The sequence below is a fragment of the Hemitrygon akajei genome, chromosome 1, assembly GCF_048418815.1.
Source record: "Hemitrygon akajei chromosome 1, sHemAka1.3, whole genome shotgun sequence".
Classification (NCBI taxonomy): Eukaryota; Metazoa; Chordata; class Chondrichthyes; order Myliobatiformes; family Dasyatidae; genus Hemitrygon; species Hemitrygon akajei.
The window spans coordinates 216,383,195-216,405,628 of NC_133124.1; the positions used below are offsets into that span (position 1 = coordinate 216,383,195).

At 52.1% G+C, this 22,434-nt stretch overlaps 1 protein-coding gene across 5 annotated transcripts in view; it reads right to left on the reverse strand.

Annotated features, from left to right (window-relative positions):
* dock5 (dedicator of cytokinesis 5) overlaps nucleotides 1-22,434 on the reverse strand; it is a 205,164-nt gene that overhangs the window by 94,084 nt on the left and 88,646 nt on the right. For all 5 annotated transcript variants that reach the window (XM_073060921.1, XM_073060902.1, XM_073060912.1 and 2 more), the window contains 9 exons: nucleotides 16,925-17,073; nucleotides 15,232-15,367; nucleotides 13,795-13,952; nucleotides 10,893-10,974; nucleotides 9,261-9,390; nucleotides 5,936-6,008; nucleotides 3,786-3,928; nucleotides 2,554-2,679; nucleotides 888-1,012 (listed from right to left, as the gene is read on the reverse strand). In XM_073060921.1, the coding sequence (XP_072917022.1) occupies nucleotides 888-1,012; nucleotides 2,554-2,679; nucleotides 3,786-3,928; nucleotides 5,936-6,008; nucleotides 9,261-9,390; nucleotides 10,893-10,974; nucleotides 13,795-13,952; nucleotides 15,232-15,367; nucleotides 16,925-17,073 (1,122 nt within the window). The remainder of the gene's footprint in view (nucleotides 1-887; nucleotides 1,013-2,553; nucleotides 2,680-3,785; nucleotides 3,929-5,935; nucleotides 6,009-9,260; nucleotides 9,391-10,892; nucleotides 10,975-13,794; nucleotides 13,953-15,231; nucleotides 15,368-16,924; nucleotides 17,074-22,434) is intronic.

The window sequence follows — 22,434 nt, forward strand, 5'->3', positions numbered from 1 at the left end:
ATCGGTCCGGTACACCTCCGACGAGGACAGCACAAATGGTCACCTCTAGCATGGGATTCTTCAATGAACAACCTAACATCTCCTTCCATCTTGCCCCCAATTACTCCCCACCTCTCAAGGGGATTCTTCGATCTTGCTCTCCGCCCACGGGCAGTGAAAGTGAGTCCATAGGTTGTAGGAACTTTTCAGTGATGGGGGCGATGAAGTTGAGTGAAGTTATCCCCCTTTGAGGGGTAATAACTGCTCCTGAACCTGGTGGTGTGGGTCCTGAGGCTCCTGTACTTTCTTCCTGATAGTATCAGAGAGAAGAGAGCATGACTCTTTCCAGCACTGGTTGTTTGTCAGACTTTGTGTGTAGACTTTCAATGATTCTATTGTATTTCTTTGTATCTACTGTGAATACCAACAAGAAAATGAATCTCAGGGTTGTACATGGTGACATGTATTAGTTTGATAATACAGTTACTTCGAACTTTGAAAGAGTAGACAGTTAGAACTTGTTGCCAGAGTGGAAGGAACAAAAGAGGGCCTAAACTTAAGGAGGGAAGAGGGGAAATGTAAAGGAGACGTGTGGGAAAACTTAATTTTTACCCAGGAAGTGGTGGATGCCTGGAACGTACTGCTCGGGGGGGCGGGGGGGGTGGAGTCGGTATCTTAAGAAGTTATCAAGACAGCCACATGAATGGGCAGGGATATAGATCGTGTGAAGTTGGATGTGATTAGTTTGGATCAGTATTGTAGTCAACACGAACACGATGGGCAGAAGGGCCTGTCGCTGTTCTCTGTGGGACCATCACACAGGTGCTGGGCTGCCCTTCCCTTCCCTGTGGGGTAGACGATGGATAAGGACGAGGGGGTGGCTCAGGTGCCCAATCCTCGCACCATACCTCGATCCGGTTACCGTCCTCGTCGTACACCCCCATGGTCACCTCTACGTTCTTTGGCGTTTTCTTCTTTCCCTTATCGAACTCCCCTTGCACCAGGGTGATGTAGATATCGTTCCGGACGTCGCCTGCAACGAGAAGCGGGTGGGGGAGGGGTGAAGGGCAGGCGTCATCTCAACTTGTCCGGGGCACGGTCCCTCTCCGTGCAGACGGAGTCCATCACCGTGCGTACAGAGACGCGAGCATGGGTCCCGCATAACCCAGCACATGCACATCCACTCCTATGCTAGTGAGTCCGCAGGGCCAGCGTACCCCAGCGCAAGCCTAGTGCTCGTGTATCAGAGCACGCACTCAGGGCCAGTGTACCCCAGCACAAGCCTGGTGCTCGTGTATCAGAGTGTGCACTCAGGGCCAGTGTACCCCAGCACAAGCCTGGTGCTCGTGTATCAGAGCGTGCACTCAGGGCCAGTGTACCCCAGCGCAAGCCTGGTGCTCGTGTATCAGAGCGTGCACTCAGGGCCAGTGTACCCCAGCGCAAACCTAGTGCTCGTGTATCAGAGCGTGCACTCAGGGCCAGTGTACCCCAGCGCAAGCCTGGTGCTCGTGTATCAGAGCGTGCACTCAGGGCCAGTGTACCCCAGCGCAAGCCTGGTGCTCGTGTATCAGAGCGTGCACTCAGGGCCAGTGTACCCCAGCGCAAGCCTGGTGCTCGTGTATCAGAGTGTGCACTCAGGGCCAGTGTACCCCAGCGCAAGCCTGGTGCTCGTGTATCAGAGCGTGCACTCAGGGCCAGTGTACCCCAGCGCAAGCCTAGTGCTCGTGTATCAGAGTGTGCGCTCAGGGCCAGTGTACCCCAGCGCAAGCCTGGTGCTCGTGTATCAGAGCGTGCACTCAGGGCCAGTGTACCCTAGCGCAAGCCTGGTGCTCGTGTATCAAGAGCGTGCACTCAGGGCCAGTGTACCCCAGCGCAAGCCTGGTGCTCGTGTATCAGAGCGTGCACTCAGGGCCAGTGTACCCTAGCGCAAGCCTAGTGCTCGTGTATCAGAGTGTGCACTCAGGGCCAGTGTACCCTAGCGCAAGCCTAGTGCTCGTGTATCAGAGTGTGCACTCAGGGCCAGTGTACCCTAGCGCAAGCCTAGTGCTCGTGTATCAGAGTGTGCACTCAGGGCCAGTGTACCCTAGCGCAAGCCTAGTGCTCGTGTATCAGAGTGTGCACTCAGGGCCAGTGTACCCTAGCGCAAGCCTAGTGCTCGTGTATCAGAGTGTGCACTCAGGGCCAGTGTACCCCAGCGCAAGCCTAGTGCTCGTGTATCACAGCACGCACCCAGGACCAGCACATGCTCAGAGTTCACGTAACTCAGTGCACATCCCACATGCTCGAGCTCACATAATTTGGCGCGTACCCAGGGCCAGCTAACCTCTGTGCGCTCAGGGCTTACGTAACTCACCTCATACCCAAGGCCAGCGTACCCTTGCACGTGTTTGGTGTGGGCATATCCCAGTGTACACCCTCTCATACTGTGGCGCATGGCCCGAGCACGGTACCCCAGGGTATGCGCGCCCAGCACTGTCCCGGATCTCGCTTACTGCAGGCTATACTAAGCACGGAACGAGAGGACTTAAAACAAAGCCCCCACCCCCACTCCACCCCGGTCACAGGCGCCCTCACCTGGAAGGACGATTTCCGGGAATCCCATTTTGCGGACCACCGCCGTCGACCTGCCGACCAAGTGCGGGAAGTCCTTGTGGACCTGCTGGATGTCACCGGGAAGCAGCTTCATCGAGACCCAGAGGCCTGGGTCAGTCCCACGTTGGGGAAAGGCACATGTTATCCAGGTTGTGTGCATCAGAACAACCTACCCCGTCTCCGAACTAGGCCCCATTCTCCGGAAGCCACCTTGCTGCCTGGAACTCAGCCCATCACCCTTCACCCACTTCCCTGATGTGATTTAACACTTTCTGCTTCACAAACCTCCTCAGCCCCAGCGCTCTTTTGATTGTGGGACACACCCACATAGAGCCATAGAGCAATACAGCTTAGAAACTGGCCCTTCGGCCCATCTAGTATGTGCCAAACTATTATTCTGCCTCATTCCAGCGACCTACACCTGGGCTATAGCTCTTCATATCCCTCCCATCCATGTACCTATCCAAACTTCTCTTCGATGTTGAAATCAAACCCACATCCATCACTTCCACTGGCAGCTTGTCCCACCCTCTGAGTGAATTAGTTCCACCTCATGTTCCCCTATAACTGCTTCACCTTTCACCCTTAACCTATGCCCTCTTACACGCGGGAGCTCCAGAGACCGGGGTTCTATCGTTCGCCCAGCCGCTGCCTGCGCGGAGTTTGACACTGGAACCGGCTTGTTATTACACGTACGGGAGATACAGTGGAAAACTTGTTCTTGTCTGCCAGTCATCCCTTACACAAGCAGTACCCAAGGAGAATATCATGACCAACGCACACACAATGCTCAGCAGGCCAGGCAGCATCTATGGAGGGGGATAAACAGTTGATTTTTCGGGCCGAGACCCCTCATCAGGATATGAAACCCGAAAATGACAACTATTTATCAACGTCAACTTGGGAATTGGGAGGGAGAGAAGATGGAAGTTGTAAAGGGTGACACAGCAAGAAATACTGCTGTGTTTATTCAGTCCTCATCCCCCTTCCTTTCCAGTACTGATGAGTTCCTCCGGCCCTTTCCACGTGTTGCCCAGGTCAAGAAAGTGGTTTCCTCTCTGTCAACCTTACTACTCCTGCACCGTCTGAAGCTCCCCGATCCCGTTACCTCTCGTTAGTTCTTTACCGGGAGGCCGCACTGGCATTCCATCCCAGCCCTGTGCCGTTCTCTGTCCAGACTTCCCGCTAACAGCCGACTGGCACCAGATGCCTACCTTGGCCTTTGTGGTTGACCTCTTTGGCGGCGATAACTTTGTTAAAGACGGAGGTCAGGGGCTCATTCTCGCCGATCACTCTGGAAGTCAGCAGAGGCGACATGATGAGCTGCCTCTGGCGGATGTACGTCTCCATCGCGATCCTGCGGAACAGAACACAGCAGAGATTCCTCAGCGAAGGTCCGCGGCCGCTGGGGTACTCTCTCCCCGGCTGAGCTTCACCTCCTTACAGAGGATCAGTCTACCCAGAGCACCCAGCCGTAATGCCGAACCTCTACAGACGTACTGTTGGAAGCGACGGAGTGCCTTCGGCCCATCTAGTCCGTGCAGGCCTGGTTTTCTGCCTAGCCCTATCTACCTACTGCCCTCCATACGTCTCCTTTCCAAGTAACTTGTACACATGGAAAATCCTGGCAATTCTGGACAACGTTTCTCACCCCCTTGGCTGAACGGGGAGCACTTTCAGTAATAGACTAAGGCAACTGTGCTGCTCCAAAGATGCTATACGAGGTCATCTTACCCTCTGCCATTAGGCTCTATAATGAGTCAACCTATAGCCAGGGAAGTGATGACCCCCTCCTGTCAGACAGTTCGAGGTAACTTATTTTTTACTCTTTCTACTTCTCTTCCAATATGTATATCTGTGCACTTGTAATGCTACTGCAATTTCCTTTGGGATCAATAACGTATCTATCTAAGTATATCCAAATTCCTTGTAAAACTTTACAATCAAAACCACATGCACCGCTTCCACTGGCATCTCGTTCCACACTCTCACCACCCTCCGAGTGAAGAAGTTCCCCTGCAGATTCCCCTTAAACATTTCACCTTTCACCCTTAACCTATGAGTGAAGATCTCCCACCCTTCACCTCTGAATAAAAAAAATTCCCCTCAGGTTCCACTTAAAAATGTCACCTTCTTTTACCCCACAGGTTGGGTGAGACTAGTTCTGCACCTCTCCAGGATTTTAAAACACCCTCCCTCAGATCCCCGGACTTGTTAATTTCTTTTCTACGTTGTCCAGGCTCTACAATCACACCTCCTCCTTTTCCACATAACCAAAAGATCTCATCCCTGTAAATTCTTTTGGAAGAATGTAAATTCTCTGGGAAGAGTGTAGAAGGCATTTAGCTTGAGGGCCTTGTGCTTTCAAAACTGGACAAAAGACTCCGGTTGTAGCTGAGCCAGCTGCAGGAAGGTTTTCTTATAAAGTCCGAAGACCCATCAATGCCAGGATGGAAATCGCTAATACGAAGGGGCATAACTTTACACTGACTGGAGGAATGATGGGGGAGGGGATGTCAGCAGTAGGTTTTTTACATAGAGAGGGGTGAGTGCTTTTCCAGGGCTGGTGGTAGAGGCAGATACAGAAGGGATTCTTCAATAGGCACAAGGATGAAGGAAGAATGGAGGGTTACGTGGGAGGGACGCGTTAGATTGATCTCGGAGTAGATTAAATGGTCGGCACAGCGTGGAGCGAAGGGCCTGTACTGTGCTGTGATGTTTTATGTTTTACAATATCATGCACTTTCAATGAACTGTGCATATCTACCCCACGACCCCTCCATTCCTGGCTCCCTTTTTGAATTTTGCCCTTTAGTTTATATCATCTCTCCTCACTCTTCCTATCATAAATTCAGCTTTTCAGCATTAAATTTCACCTGCCACCAAAATGCCCAATCCTACAATCTATCTGTATCCTCCGACACTCATTGCCATCCGTCTCACAGTGTTACACCTCTTCCAAATTGAGAAATGAACCAATGGTTGAGGAACCAGTGAGATAGTAACCAATGAATGATGAACTGGTGAGATGTGAACCAACAAATGAGAAGCTGGTGAGATGTGAACCAATGAATGATGAGCTGGTGAGATGTAAACCGATGAATTAGGAGCTGGTGAGATGTGAACCAATGAACGAGGAGCTGGTGAGATGTGAACCAATGAACGAGGAGCTGGTGAGATGTGAACCAATGAATGATGAGCTGGTGAGATGTGAACCGATGAATTAGGAGCTGGTGAGATGTGAGCCAATGAATGAGAACCTGGTGAGATGTGAACCAATGAATGAGGAGCTGGTGAGATGTGAACCAATGAATGAGGAGGCAATGATCTGTTTTGTGAATGAGTAATAAGATGTAATACTCACTGTTGGAAGGGAATAAAGTGCTGCTTCTCCTCGTCGTCAATCCTCCCACCGATCATGTCTGTAATGTCCATGACTTTAACAGAACACAAAAAGATCGGCAGTCAGCAGCTGTGCACGGGCAGGATCAGGGCCTGTCCTCTGTTGTGCTGGAGGAGCTGCCTTCAGCCCTGGAACCACGTTACCCTCCATGCCTTTGACCCTGAGCTGTGGCTGGGGGAACGAGATGACAGCAGGAAAACCAGGGTCCCCGGACTCCGTCTACAAAGCCTGCTGGTCTGCATGGCCAGTAACTCGAACATTGAATTCGCCAGATTATGGTAACCTCTTTCCCTCTGTCCCTTTTCTTTCCCCTACTGGTGTACCCAGGGCCCACCACCCAGCCCTTCCTCCTCCTCCATCCACTCCATCTGCCCATTTGCACATTGTTTGTTTCAATATTGTTCTGCCGAACACTGTGGGGATGCTATGTTGGCGCTGGAAAGTTAACGAATTCCACGTCATATGCCAGCGATAATAAACCTGATTCTGATGTTATTTATTATTATTTCTTTCTTTCTGTACTTGCAGAGTTTGTTGTCTTTTGGACAAGACAAAGGTTGAATGCTCGAGTTGCTGCGATCTTTCATTGATCCTATTATCGATTTTTTGCGAATGCCCACAAGGAAATGAATCTCGGGATTATATGTGGTGACATATATGTACTTTGATAATATATTTACTTTGACCTTTGAATAAGGCAAATACACATTTCACTGTACATGTGATATATAACTCTGAGATCTGAATCTGTATGTTGAAACTCCAGTGAAACGTGTTGTTTGTATGACTGACCGACACAATCTGAGGGGTCAGGGTGCAAGTGTCACCACACTTGGAGCACCAACACAGCCTGCCCACCGCTTACTGACCTGTATGCCTATGGAATGTGGGAGAACCTGGGGGAAACACACATAGTCATGGCGAGAACAAACTCCTTATAGACAGTGGCAGGAATTGAACTCTGATCACTGTGCTGTAATAGTATGATAATTGCCACAGTACCCTGTCAGTACCCATCACCTCCCAGTCTCCATCACTATCCCCACACTCCCCTCCTCCATCTGCCCCTCACTCCCTCACATGGATCCACCCATCACCTCCCAGCCTCTGTCACTATCCCCACTCTCCCCTCCTCCATCTGCCCTCACTCCCTCACCTGGATCCACCCATCACCTCCCAGCCTCCGTCACTATCCCCACTCTCCCCTCCTCCATCTGCCCTCACTCCCTCACCTGGATCCACCCATCACCTCCCAGCCTCTGTCACTATCCCCACTCTCCCCTCCTCCATCTGCCCCTCATTCCCTCACCTGGATCCACCCATCACCTCCCAGCCTCTGTCACAATCCCCACTCTCCCCTCCTCCATCTGCCCTCACTCCCTCACCTGGATCCACCCATCACCTCCCAGCCTCTGTCACTATCCCCACTCTCCCCTCCTCCATCTGCCCTCACTCCCTCACCTGGATCCACCCATCACCTCCGTCACTATCCCCACTCTCCCCTCCTCCATCTGCCCCTCACTCCCTCACCTGGATCCACCCATCATCTCCCAGCTGTCACTATCCCCACTCTCCCCTCCTCCATCTGCCCTCACTCCCTCACCTGGATCCACCCATCACCTCCCAGCCTCTGTCACTATCCCCACTCTCCCCTCCTCCATCTGCCCCTCACTCCCTCACCTGGATCCACCCATCACCTCCCAGCCTCTGTCACTATCCCCACTCTCCCCTCCTCCATCTGCCCCTCACTCCCTCACCTGGATCCACTCATCACCTGCAGGTTCTTGCTCCACCCCTTCCCCTCATCTCTGTATTCCGGCTCTCTCCCCTCTATCTCCTCCAAGAGTACCTCAATCTTGTCATAGAGTTTGGAGGCTTGCGTGCCTCAATGACCCGGAGAGCTACATTGGCTGGAGTCAGGGGTTTACGCTTTGGCTCTTGGTAGGGTCACCCATGCCAACCAGGTCAATGGGCAGAGGCCAGACTAAGAGTGGTCCACCGGTCCTCCAGGTTCAGGGATTCAGCTCAGGGCTAACAACCCTGACTGGTAAAACAAACTTGTTAAGGAAACAGCAATGAAACAACTTTAAAGAAACTTCAGTGCTGCCGTAAATACCAGTGGGATAATAGGCAGTAAGCAAGTCTCCCCTATCCCCCAGTCCAGATGAGGGCCTTGTTCTGAAACATTGACGGTCCATTCGCCACCCTCCCACCCCCCCACAGCCCAGGCGGGACCCACGGGGCTCCCCCGGCTGTCATTGTGTGTGGCTGAATGTCACCCCAGCCTGTCCTTCACGATGGCAGCTGTCACACTGTGTAAACAGAAGGAATAAAATGTCTGCTGTGAGGGGCTTCATTTCTGGCACCCTCAGAGCATCCCCCGCATCCCCGAAAGAGCCCGAACAACCGCGGTCCCACTAGGGTCAAAGGTGCACGGGGCCTGTGTGCACAAACATCACATTATCCAGCTGTGATCCAGATGTGGTGATGATTTACACTGCCTTTGGGACTTCCTGCAGCTGCCGGGGGGGTGGGGGGCGGGGGGGATGTCAGAGCGGAACGGCAAAGTGGGGCGGATGTTTTCATTCGTAGGCCGGCGGTGGAGCAACTCAGGCCACGGGTTGAAGGCCAGCCCCAGGCCTTCACGCAACCTCGGCTGTCTTCCTCTGGAGCAGTCCTGCAGGGTGGGGCTGCTGGATGTCAGCTGCTCCCCTTGGGTGGATGTCAAAGATCCGGCAACGTTACTGAAGTCCCCACCCCTCCTCATTGCTTCCCTGTTGCCCTTCGCTAATCCTTCAGCCACCCACCCTGGAACATCCAGCGTCAGGGGGAATGGCCCATGTACTGCAACAGGCCCCATCTTACACAAAGTGCTCAGAAATTCCAGTGTTTCTTTTTTCTCCTTTCTAGCTCAGCCTGCATTCCCGGTTGGAATTCCTTCTTGGACTGTGAAACACCATCGTTCCTCCTCAATCTCTCCCCTCCCAGAGACATTGACTAATGCTGGGAAAGGTTCCACAGCAGGCAGAGCATCACCCAGGAGACCAGGCAGTCAGCACGTTACCAAGTGAGTCACTGGAAAGGCCGGAGGAACTGAGCCTTGTTCCAAAAGGCAGAGCCCAGCCTGGCAACGTCTCGCCAAATTCAGCTTCCGGGGGGTTGTGTGGGGGGAGGGGGAGGTAGAACATCTCACAAAGGCAGATAGTCTTTGAGACTGGGTCACCCGTGTCCCAAACTCTCCCTCACCTCCCCCCCCACCTCCCCCACTGCCCACTGGGGGACCTACCTGCCACCCCGAAGGGTCGGCGGAGACCACACGTGTGCTTTTTGCCCTCTTTCAGTTCCATGTGTCCGACTCGGACGATCTGACACACCAGGCTGATCTTCAGTCGGATCAGGTCACTGCTGCTGAGGTCCTGCAAGAAGGAGAGGAGATGGGGGTGGAAAACGTCTGGGAGAGGGGACCAGGGGTGGAAAACGTCTGGGAGAGGGGACCAGGGGGTGGGAAACGTCTGAGAGAGGGGACCGGGGGTGGGAAACGTCTGGGAGAGGGGACCAGGGGTGGGAAACGTCTGGGAGAGGGGACCAGGGGGTGGAAAACGTCTGGGAGAGGGGACCGGGGGGTGGAAAACGTCTGGGAGAGGGGACCGGGGGTGGGAAACGTCTGGGAGAGGGGACCGGGGGTGGGAAATGTCTGGGAGAGGGGACCAGGGGGTGGGAAACGTCTGAGAGAGGGGACCAGGGGTGGAAAACGTCTGGGAGAGGGGACCAGGGGTGGGAAACGTCTGGGAGGGGGACCAGGGGTGGGAAACGTCTGGGAGAGGAGATGGGGGTGGGAAACGTCTGGGAGAGGGGACCAGGGGGTGGAAAACATCTGGGAGAGGGGACCAGGGGGTGGAAAACGTCTGGGAGAGGGGACCGGGGGGTGGAAAACGTCTGGGAGAGGGGACCGGGGGTGGGAAACGTCTGGGAGAGGGGACCAGGGGTGGGAAATGTCTGGGAGAGGGAACCAGGGGGTGGGAAACGTCTGAGAGAGGGGACCAGGGATGGAAAACGTCTGGGAGAGGGGACCAGGGGTGGGAAACGTCTGGGAGAGGGGACCAGGGAGTGGGAAACGTCTGGGAGAGGGGACCAGGGGTGGAAAACGTCTGGGAGAGGGGACCAGGGGTGGGAAACGTCTGGGAGGGGGGACCAGGGGTGGGAAACGTCTGGGAGAGGGGACCAGGGGGTGGAAAACTTCTGGGAGAGGGGACCGGGGGTGGGAAACGTCTGGGAGAGGGGACAAGCGGTGGGGAAACGTCTGGGAGAGGGGCCCAGGGGTGGAAAACTTCTGGGAGAAGAGACCGGGGGTGGGAAACGTCTGGGAGAGGAGACAGGGTGGGGGGGGGGGAAGAGGAGACAAGGGGTGGGAAATAGCAGGGAGACTGCTCTTCTCCCTCACCAGGGGTATCTCCTTGCCCCCCCCCCCCACCATGCTTCCATGAGGAAAGGGGAACAGGAGCAGGAGGAGATGGGGTGATTTTTCCAACTTCCTAATCCGCTTTCTGACTGTAACCCGCTGATCTGCGCTGTCAGAAACCAGGAGTGAGTTGGGACTTAATGTGTGGCGGGAGTATATCTGGAAATTTGTTCTCTGCCCTCCTCAATGGTTCTGAGGCCAAGTCAAAACACACCACACTTATCCCAGTACCAGAAAACCAACCCATCACCGGCCCTCAAACCCTGAACGATTCTCAAAACACAACCATTCCTCGCACCCCAACCAAACCCCAACAGATCTCTACACCCCAAGTGCCAACAATTCCCCGAACCCCAATCGATCCCCTTAAACCCTGACCGACCCCCAAACCATGTCTAACCCTCTTTCCTACTACCAGCATCCCAACCGTTCAACGGTCAATTGGTTGGTGAAACTTACAGTGAAAAGTGCCTCCAGTTTGTTGAGCCGCTCGATCTCCTTTGGCACTCCTGTCCTGCTCCACCGCACCAGGTAGTTTTCACTGTAACACACACGTCCCTGGTCAGGCTTCATACAAACACCCCACCCACCTGCACGTTTGCTGCTCTACACATCTGGGGTCCGACGTTCAGGACTCTGGGCAACTCTGTCCCATCGACACTATATCAAACTCCCTCCAAGCAATGCAGAAGCATTAGCGGGTTTCAGAGGTCAAAGGTAACCAGTTGCCCATGGTGACCGGAAGGGCAGATCTAACATGCGCATCAGTATTCACAGGATCTGGGATGGATGAGGATCACGTGGAGATAACTAAACGTCCTGTTCATGGATCATTGTGTGGAAGGTGTTGGGAAAGCACACATGTCTATCTATCTATCTATCTATCTATGTCCCAATCGTCCATCAATTCCCATCGGAAACAGACTCTTCGGTCCCCAGATAGATAGATAGATAGATACTTTATTCATCCCCATGGGGAAATTCAACTTTTTTCCAATGTCCCATACACTTGTTGTAGCAAAACTAATTACATACAATACTTAACTCAGTAAAAAATATGATATGCATCTAAATCACTATCTCAAAAAGCATTAATAATAGCTTTTAAAAAGTTCTTAAGTCCTGGCGGTTGAATTGTAAAGCCTAATGGCATTGGGGAGTATTGACCTCTTCATCCTGTCTGAGGAGCATTGCATCGATAGCAACCTGTCGCTGAAACTGCTTCTCTGTCTCTGGATGGTGCTATGTAGAGGATACCCAGGCTGCTACCTCATTCATTAAGATCATGGCCAATCCATTACCTCAGCCAGTTACCATATCCCTGGATCCCCTGAATATCCAGAAATCAGTCAGTGGCTCGGGAACAGCTTCTTGATTTCTGAATGGACATTGAACCCACCAACACTACCTCAGTTCTTTTTTTTCACTACTTATTTAATTTGACTTTATTTACTGTAGTTTAGAGTTACATTATTCTGCACTGCCAATGTACTGTTGCCACAAAGACAACATATTTCACGACACGTGCCGGTGATATTAAACCTGATTCTGATCCATCTGAATGTGGCCTTGCACTCAACTGCAGCAAGACTAGGAAACTGATTGTGGGCTTCAGGCAGGGTAAGTCGAGGGAAAATGCCCCGGTCCTCACTGAGGGGTCACCGGTTGCAAGGCTGAGCAGTTTCAAGGTCCCTTGTGTCAGATCTATCTGGGCCCAGCACATAGATGCAACCATGAAGAAGACAAGCCTGTGTCTTCACTTTGAATTTCAAGGAGATTCAGCACGTCAGCAGAGATTCTGACCAACTTCTTCCGATGCACGGTGGAGAGAATTCAGACTGGCTGCAACTCGGCCTGGTGTGGAAATCTCAGTGCACAGGAATGCAAGAGACTACAGTGAGCGGTGAACTCAAGGCTACAGCTCTTCCCATCGTTGGGGAATCTACAAGAGATGAGGTCTCAGGAAGATGACAGTGATCATCACATCAGGAACCCTCACCACCTCTTCTCAACGCTGCCATCAGGCAGAAAGTTTGGGAGCCTGAAGATCAAGGATCAACAACGGATTTTTCCCAACCGAAGACTGCTAACGCCATCTCAGACAATCCTCCTTTTACTCTCAACTTGAACTAATGTTACGTTTATTTTATTGTGCAAGTTATGTATAACATTGTTATAGCTGGGGGTGTTCGTGGGGACAAGCCCCCACTACCTACTAAATGCTCCCGATGGCGTGCATCTCTGACAACCAAGTCCAACTCCTGGTCTTCCCGTCTGGCTTAGCTTCTGTCTACTGACAGGAGAATGGACAAAGGCGGGTTACTGGTGCCTTAAAAACCAGTTGATTTGGACAGGTGGGGCTCATCAGCCGGGGTTGGAGGCTCACCTAGGAGAAGGGAAACTCTGATCTCAAACTTCCGCTGCCTTGTGGTTATACCCACTCAAGGGGACGGCTTTGGAAGTTAACCCCGAGGAAAAAACCCTGAGCTGGAGTCCCTAAGGTCCTACATTGAGTTCAGTGCTGACTGGGAACTCCTGTGATACCGCTGGTGCCAAACTGAATCAGTCAGCGCCGTTCCTTTGAGTTCATCGGATGCATGGAGAGTGGGAGCCTGCTGTATGGGCAACAGCTGGCTCTCTATGTTGTATTGTCCTGGTCTGCGCATTGACACAGCTAAGATACAACATCCATGGTCAACCCTGACCAACGCAGGCCTCCTCCTGATGTGTAATTTACGTTAATTTAATTTTACATCAATTTATGTTTGTTATGTACTGTCCCCTTGCTGCCAAAAGATAGTCTTCATGGCTTTTATGCCCTGGGGATGTTAGTTTCAGATATATCAGTCTTCATTGTGAAAAGGCCCAGCGATGGGATCCCAACAACCATCTCCAAAATGAAATTCCAAGGGCTTATTTTCCATTCCCAATTCTGGCTGCCCTCTCACCCCTTCTTCTCTCCTCAACAGCCCATCACCTACCTAACCCTAACCCATCACTTACCCCTGGTGCCTCTCCTCCTCCCTTTTCACCCATGGTCCACTTTCCTGCCCTTCCTTCTTCTTCAGCCCTTTGCCTCCTCCTCCTATCGCCACCCGCCTCCCTCACTCGCCTGACTTCCTGCCAGCTTTGCCTCTGCTCCCCAACCTTTTCATTCTGGCTTCTGTCCCCTTTCCTTTTCAGTCCTGACGAAGAGCTTCAGCCCAAAAAGTCAAATGTCTATTCCCCTCCCTGGATGCTGCCTGACCTTCTGAGTTCCTCCAGCATTTTGTGTGCATGGTCTCTGGACTCCAGCGTCTGCAGACTGCCTTGTGTTGATGATTCCCCGGCCCAGGCCTCAGTGCCGAGGGGAGTTATGTACCTGATGAATTCCGACTGAACGGGGTCATAGAGTGACATCAGCAGCTCGGCGTCTTCACCGATGTTGCAGACAAAGTTCTTCAGGTTGACGTAGAGGCTGTAGGTGTGGGTGGTGCTGAAGATGGACTGGCGCCTCACCTCCATGCTGTGGATTCTGGACTGGGAAAGGGAGAGAGGGAGAGGGAGACGCGGGTGGGTAAATGAATTGGGCAATCGCACCATTCAGGACTGCAACCGTGACTGATCTACGCTAGTCAGGCAGCTCTCGGTATCTCTAGAAACTTGACGTCCCACGCCTCGGAGAGCTGAACGCCAAGCCTAACATCTCAGTACTGCACAGGAAGTCCTTCAGCCGGGTGGAAGACCGTAAGACAGGGGAGCCGAATTCGGCCATTCACCCCATCGCCCACTCCACCGTTCAATCATCCTTCCCAACCCCATTCCCTTGCCCCCTCCATGTATCTTTTGATGCCCTTACTAATCAAAAACCTTATCAGCCTCCTCATTAAATATACCAAAGTGATTTGACCTCCACAGTTGTCTGTGGCAATGAATTCCACAGATTCACCACCCTCTGACTAAAGAAATTCCTCCTCATCTCTGTTCTAAAGGGGCATCCTTCTATTCTGAGGTGGTGCTCTCTGGTCCTAGACTCACCTGTTATAAAAAACATCTCCTCCATATCCACTGGTTTTAGGCTTCTCAATATTCAAAAGATTTCAATGAGATTCCCCCCTCATTCTTCTAAACTCCAGCGAGGACAGGCCCAGAGCCATGAAACTCTCCTCGTACATTAACCCTTTCATATCTGGCATTCCTCTTGCCAACCTCCACTGGTCCCTCTCAATGCCAGCACATCCCTTCTTAGATTAGGGGCCCCAAACAACTCATCATACTCCGAATGTGGTCTGACCAACGCCTGTTAAAGTCCCAACATTACACCTTTTGCTTTTGCATTCTAATCCAAGCACTGGAGGCAGCTTTTAACCCATCAACCCACGAGTCCTTGGAACACACTCAGGTGAGTCTGCAAACTCCACACAGTCAGCACCATGGGTCAGGACTGAGCCCGGATCTCAGGTGCTGTGCAGCAGAACCCCTACCAGCTGCACCAGCTCATTGCTTGGGAGGGTCGCAGTAAAACTGTCCCTACACATCCTAGGCTCTGAGATTATCAGCTCAACACGACCCCTCTGACTGCGTTGTGTGCTTGTGCAGAAGGACAGAGGCCCCACACCCAGTGAACAGGTGATTCCACCAAACAGCACGTGGTCTGAGGACAGAAATCGGAGACCTTGTTCTCCGCAGCACAAAATGCCGTGAGGGGTAACCTGCCAGTGGGCTGAACGAATGGCGGTCACCTTGGTTTGCCCTGTGTGTCCGAGGGGTTGGTGGGGTGTGAAGAAGATGGACCGGGAAGTAGGAAAGGTAAATCTACCTTCTCCTCCTGGATTCTCTCATCGATTCCTCGGGAAATAGACTCGTGAGCCTTGAAGAGTGTGATGGTGCTGGTCTGATCGGGGTCGAGAACGTTGCCATCTTCATCTCGTACCACCAGGTCTAGGCCGAGGATTCTGGAAGGCAGCAAGATAGAAGGAGCTGATTACAAGATTCGATGGGGTGGGGTGGGGTGGGGAGAAGTCATTTAAAACTGTGAGGCAGCAGGGTAGTGTAGCTATTACAGGCTAACGATCTGGGTTCGATTCCCGCTGCTGTCACTAAGGAAACCCCGAGACCGCGTAGGTTTCCTCTGGGTGCTCCGGTTTCCTCCCACAGTCCAAAAATGAATGGGTTAGTGGGTTAATTGGTCACATGGGTGTAATTGGGTGGCACCAGCTTATTGGGCCAGAAGAGCCTGTTACTGTTCTGAAACAGCCTTCTGAAAAGGCTGGAGGAACTCAGCAGGTCAGGCAGTGTCATCAAATTTATAAAAGAACCTTTGGAATTTGGTTGGAGGAGTCAGAACCTCCAACTTGATTTCATCAACATCAACTTCTCTAACTTACTCCCCCTCCTTCCATTCCTCATTCCGATTTACCCTTTCTGTTCTCCTCACCTGCCCATCACCTCCCCCTGGCTCCCCTTTACCTTCCCTTTCACCCATGGTCAACTCTCCTCTCCTATCAGACTCCTTCTTCAACTATTTACCTTTTCTAACTATCACCTCCCAGTTTCTTACTCCATCATTGGCCCCACCCAACCCTCCCCCCTCACTGGGTCTCACCACTAACAAGCCAGTTTATACTCCACCCCAACCTCCACCTTCTGCCCCCTTCCTTTCCAGTCCTGAAGAGGGTTTTGTTCTGAACCGCCAACTCTTTACTCTTTTCCATAGATGCTGCCTGCCCTGCTGGGTTCCTGTGAGAGAGAGAGAGAGAGAGGGGGGGAGGGAGGGGGGGGAGAGAGAGAGAGAGTGTGAGTGAGTGAGTGAGAGAGTGTGTGTGTGTGTGTGTGTGTGTGTGTCTGTGTCTGTCTCTGTCTGTCTGCTGAACATCACCAGAGGTTGGGATCGAACCGGATTCTCTGGAGCTGCTGCATCCTCACATCACTTCAGCTCTGCAGTTGTGTGGCTGATCTTCAGATATGGGAGATGTCTGAGAGTGTCTGAGTGATGGTGCATCGATATTACAAGTCAGTCCGACTTTGCAGAAGAAAAGAGTTGCAGATGAGTACACAGTGTTATAAAACACAAACACAGCAGATTATGCAGACGTTGGAAATCCAGAGCAACACAAAATGTTGGAGGAACTCAGCAGGTCAGGCAGCATCTATGGAGGGGAATAAACAGTTGATGGTTCGGGCAAAGACTCTTCACCAGGACTGGAAAGGAGGGGGGGAAGAAACCAGAATAAACACAGCGGTATTTCTTGCTGTGTCACCCTTTACTATTTCGATCAAGTCCCCAAATAACCCAATGCTTGCTTCTGCTAAATTTCCCGGTAGCTTGCTATGGGAACTAGAGATGCTGCCTCTCAGGGCTCAATCCAGACCTCTGGCACTGTCTACGTGGAGTCTGCGTGCTTTCCCTGTGACCATGCGAGCCCCCCCTACCTCCCACTCTGGGCTTGGCCTCAGCATGGCAGCAGAGGTGGCCGTGGGCAAAGATGATGGGAATGGAGATGGCTTCTCACCTGTTCCCGTAGTCGATCTTGGCAATGACCTTCCTCTTCAGATCCAAGAGCTCGTCCTTCGGGAGTGTTCCAGAGATGATCTGGGAGTGCCACTCGATCAGGCAGTATGTCATCTGCTGCACGTGTTGGAACAGGGCCTTGTTGCCACTCTGTAAAAAGAGGTGAAAATGGCCAGGATATAGACAACCACAAATATGGCCTCGTCCTAGAGCAACTGCAAGCTCCTGCTCTCAACAACTAATCCCCCTTCGTTTGAAAAATGCATGGTGCTCTGCAAAAGTCTTAGACACATTTAGATAACTTGGGTTCCTAAGACTTTTGCACATACTAGAGTAACTGTATGTTTTGCACTGTACTGCTGCAAAAAAAAACCTAATTTCATGACATACATGAGTGATGACAAACCTGATTCTGATCTGGGTCTCTATTGTGGACTGAGAGTGGGAAGGGGGCAGGGAGAAGGGAATCATGGCTGGGAAAGGGGAAGGGAGAGGGGAGGGAGCGGGAAGCACTGGAGGAACATACTGTAATGGTCAATAAGCCAATTGTTTGGAATCAAATGACCTTGCCTGGTGTCTCAGGGCTGGGTGTGTCTGCACCTGCACCACCCCCCACCCCTGGCAGTCCTTGTCTGCCACCTGTCCCACACCCCTCCCCTGGTGCTCCACCCTCACCATTCCCAACATCCTTTGCTCCCACCAGATTTATAAACTCACTTTCCACTCCACATTGAGTGTGGCACTCCACAACTTGAGTGTGGCTTCATCACGACAGTAGAGGAGGCCATGGGTGGACATTTGGGAATGAGAATGGGAAGTGGAATTAGAATGGGTGGCCACTTTTTCTGGCAGACGAAGTTTAGATGCTTGGCGAAGCGGTCTCCCAATCTATGCTGGGAGCACCGGACACAGTATATGACCCCAAAAGACTCACAGGAGAAGTGTCGCCTCACCTGGAAGGACTGTTTGGGGCCCTGAGTGGTAGTGAGGGAGGAGGCGTAGGGGCAGGTGTAGCACCTGTTCCGCTTGCAAGGAAATGCGCCAGGAGGGAGACCGGTGGGGAGGGACGAGAGGACAAGGGAATTGCGTAGTGCGAAGTGGTTCACTTTGAAAGATCAAACTTGAAGGCAAAGTACAGGGTTAGTGGCAGAAGTCTTAGCTGGACGGTTGAGAAGGCACGTTGGGGTATTGAGCTGGAGAGTTCAACCCACTGCCCGCAAGGTTTACTCGTCTCCGTGCTGATCTCGGGCTGTGGCTGGCATCGGCTGCAGTACTGATTGGCTTCATGGCCGCCGACTCACTTCCGTGAACTTCGGTTCTGAATGTTATCTGCTTATTTGTGCTGTTTGAACAATTTGCTTTTCTCCCCTGCACACTGGGTGTTTGACCGTCTTTTTTTATGGGATCTATCGGGTCTCTTTGCTTTGTGGCTGATGAGATAAACCTCGAGGTTGTATAATTCTCTGATAAATGCATGTATTTTCAGCTTCGACAAGTGTGAGGTCACGTTACAGCTCTGGTGAGACCCCATTTGGAGTATTGTGTTCAGCTCTGGTGACCTCATTACAGGAAGGATGTGGAACCCTTAGAGAGGGTGCAGAGGAGATTGACCAGGATGCTGCCTGGATTAGAGAGGGTGCAGAGGAGATTTACCAGGATGCTGCCTGGATTAGAGAGGGTGCAGAGGAGATTCACCAGGATGCTGCCTGGATTAGAGAGGGTGCAGAGGAGATTTACCAGGATGCTGCCTGGATTAGAGAGGGTGCAGAGGAGATTCACCAGGATGCTGACTGGATTAGAGAGAGTGCAGAGGAGATTTACCAGGATGCTGCCTGGATTAGAGAGGGTGCAGAGGAGATTTACCCAGATCCTGCCTGGATTAGAGAGGGTGCAGAGGAGATTTACCAGGATGCTGCCTGGATTAGAGAGGGTGCAGAGGCGATTCACCAGGATGCTGTCTGGATTAGAGAGGGAGCAGAGGAGATTTACCAGGATGCTGCCTGGATTAGAGAGGGTGCAGAGGAGATTTACCAGGATGCTGCCTGGATTAGAGAGGGTGCAGAGGAGGTTTACCAGGGTGCTGCCTGGATTAGAGAGGGTGCAGAGGAGATCTACCCAGATCCTGCCTGGATTAGAGAGGGTGCAGAGGAGGTTTACCAGGATGCTGCCTGGATTAGAGAGGGTGCAGAGGAGGTTTACCAGGGTGCTGCCTGGATTAGAGAGGGTGCAGAGGAGATTCACCAGGATGCTGCCTGGATTAGAGAGGGTGCAGAGGAGATTGACCAGGATGCTGCCTGGATTAGAGAGGGTGCGGAGGAGATTCACCAGGATGCTGCCTGGATTAGAGAGGGTGCAGAGGAGATTCACCAGGGTGCTGCCTGGATTAGAGAGGGTGCAGAGGAGATCTACCCAGATCCTGCCTGGATTAGAGAGGGTGCAGAGGAGATCTACCCAGATCCTGCCTGGATTAGAGAGGGTGCAGAGGAGATCTACCCAGATCCTGCCTGGATTAGAGAGGGTGCAGAGGAGATTTACCCAGATCCTGCCTGGATTAGAGAGGGTGCAGAGGAGATTTACCCAGATCCTGCCTGGATTAGAGAGGGTGCAGAGGAGATTTACCCAGATCCTGCCTGGATTAGAGAGGGTGCAGAGGAGATTTACCCAGATCCTGCCTGGATTAGAGAGGGTGCAGAGGAGATCTACCCAGATCCTGCCTGGATTAGAGAGTGTGCAGAGGAGATTGACCAGGATGCTGCCTGGATTAGAGAGGGTGCAGAGGAGATTTGCCAGGATGCTGCCTGGATTAGAGAGGGTGCAGAGGAGATTGACCAGGATGCTGCCTGGATTAGAGAGGGTGCAGAGGAGATTTACCCAGATCCTGCCTGGATTAGAGAGGGTGCAGAGGAGATCTACCCAGATCCTGCCTGGATTAGAGAGGGTGCAGAGGAGATGTACCAGGATGCTGCCTGGATTAGAGAGGGTGCAGAGGAGATTGACCAGGATGCTGCCTGGATTAGAGAGGGTGCAGAGGAGATTTACCCAGATCCTGCCTGGATTAGAGAGGGTGCAGAGGAGATTTACCCAGATCCTGCCTGGATTAGAGAGGGTGCAGAGGAGATCTACCCAGATCCTGCCTGGATTAGAGAGGGTGCAGAGGAGATTTACCCAGATCCTGCCTGGATTGGAGAGGGTGCAGAGGAGATTGACCAGGATGCTGCCTGGATTAGAGAGGGTGCAGAGGAGATCTACCCAGATCCTGCCTGGATTAGAGAGTGTGCAGAGGAGATTGACCAGGATGCTGCCTGGATTAGAGAGGGTGCAGAGGAGATTTGTCAGGATGCTGCCTGGATTAGAGAGGGTGCAGAGGAGATTGACCAGGATGCTGCCTGGATTAGAGAGGGTGCAGAGGAGATTTACCCAGATCCTGCCTGGATTAGAGAGGGTGCAGAGGAGATCTACCCAGATCCTGCCTGGATTAGAGAGGGTGCAGAGGAGATTTACCAGGATGCTGCCTGGATTAGAGAGGGTGCAGAGGAGATTGACCAGGATGCTGCCTGGATTAGAGAGGGTGCAGAGGAGATTTACCCAGATCCTGCCTGGATTAGAGAGTGTGCAGAGGAGATTGACCAGGATGCTGCCTGGATTAGAGAGGGTGCAGAGGAGATTGACCAGGATGCTGCCTGGATTAGAGAGGGTGCAGAGGAGATTCACCAGGATGCTGCCCGGATTAGAGAGGGTGCAGAGGACATTTACCAGGATGCTGCCTGGATTAGAGAGGGTGCAGAGGAGATTTACCAGGGTGCTGCCTGGATTAGAGAGGGTGCAGAGGAGATCTACCCAGATCCTGCCTGGATCGGAGAGCATGTCCTATGAGGACAGGCTGAGTGAGCTGGAGCTTTCCTCTGTGGAGTGAAGGAAGATGAGAGGTGACTTAATAAAGTTGTACGAAATAGTAAGAGGCACAGATCGGCTGGACAGCCAGACTTTATCCCCAGGGTGGAAAGGGCTAGTAAGAGAGGACATAATTTGAAGGTGACTGGAGGAAAGTAGAGGGGGGGGATGTCAAATGTAGGTTTTTTTACCCAGGGAGTGGTGGTTGCTGGAACGCCCTGCCAGGGGTGGTGGTCAAGGCAGATTCTTTAGGGACATTTAAGAAACTCTTAGATGGGCACATGGATGATAGAAAAATGGAGGGCTTTGTAGGAGGGAGAGGTTAGATTGATCTTGGAGTAGCCTAAATGGTCAGCACAATATAGTGGGCCGAAGGGCCTGTACTGTGCTGTAAAATTATATGTTCTTACAGTAGGAGAGGTCTTTTCGGCAGTCTCATTGTTATTACACAATCAAATGGACCTATTGTACGATAAGATGGGCTCTTGGCCTTAAAATCCACTTTGTTAAGGCCTTGCATTTAGTGGCTGCCTGAACTGCATACTCTCTGTAGCTGGGATTATTCTGTGTTTCTCTTCCAGGGGATCCCAACCTATTTTATGCCATGGACCCCTACCGTTAACTGACAGGTCTGCGGAACCCAGGTTGGGAACCCCTGCTCTACCTCGATGCTCTGTTGTAATAAATGGATGACATCTAAAGCAAATTTTCCATCCATCATTGAGGACCTCCATCACCCAGGACATGCTCTCTTCTCATTGCTACCATCAGGGAGGAGGTCCAGGAGCCTGAAGACTCACACTCAACGATTCAAGAACAGCTTCTTCCCCTCTGCCATCCGATTTCCGAATGGACATTGAACCCAGCAATGAAGACCCTCCTCTCCGTCTGTCCTTGGCCATCTTCTCTATTGTACCCCCCCCCCCCCCCCCCCAAGTGTGGTTCAGGGTTCTCATTTCTGCCTCCGCGGTACGGCGCCAAGTTACTTTGTAAAGCAGCAACAAAAACCTGAGCAGTTACCTGCTGAACCCGTGCCAGCACGGTGTCAGTTAGCGCAGATCCCTCGGGTGACGTGCCCGGCCACTCTAGGCTTGTTTCGACATGTCTCGTGACCAGGTTCACTGGAACAGTTAGAGGCTGCTTCCTTTGTATAGCCTACAGTGGCTGTTTCCACAACTTCTAATTATAATATCAAATGATACGGGACTAACTCCTGATTATTCATGTTTTCAAAAGGGTTTAATTCCTTCCATGGGATGGCAACCCCAATGCAATCTCAACTCTAGAATTAAAAGTACTTTGGAAAGAGTGAGTCCACCTCAGAGAAAGGCAGCTGGTCCAGGCACTGAGGTGGTGATTAGGGTTAGCCCTGCCATCTTCCTGCAGCTAGCATCTGGCAGGAGGTACTCTGAAGCCTCACACCACCAGGTTCAAGAACAGCCACTTCCCTAAAACCATTTGGTTCTTGAACCGGCTCAACCCTAATCAGTACAGCAGCACTGTGACCACTTTGCCCGGCGATGGACAGGAGTCTGAAGTCCCGCTCCACCAGGATGAAGAACCGCCACTTTGCTTCAACCATTCGGTTCTTGGGCCGACTTGCACAACCCTAATCAACAC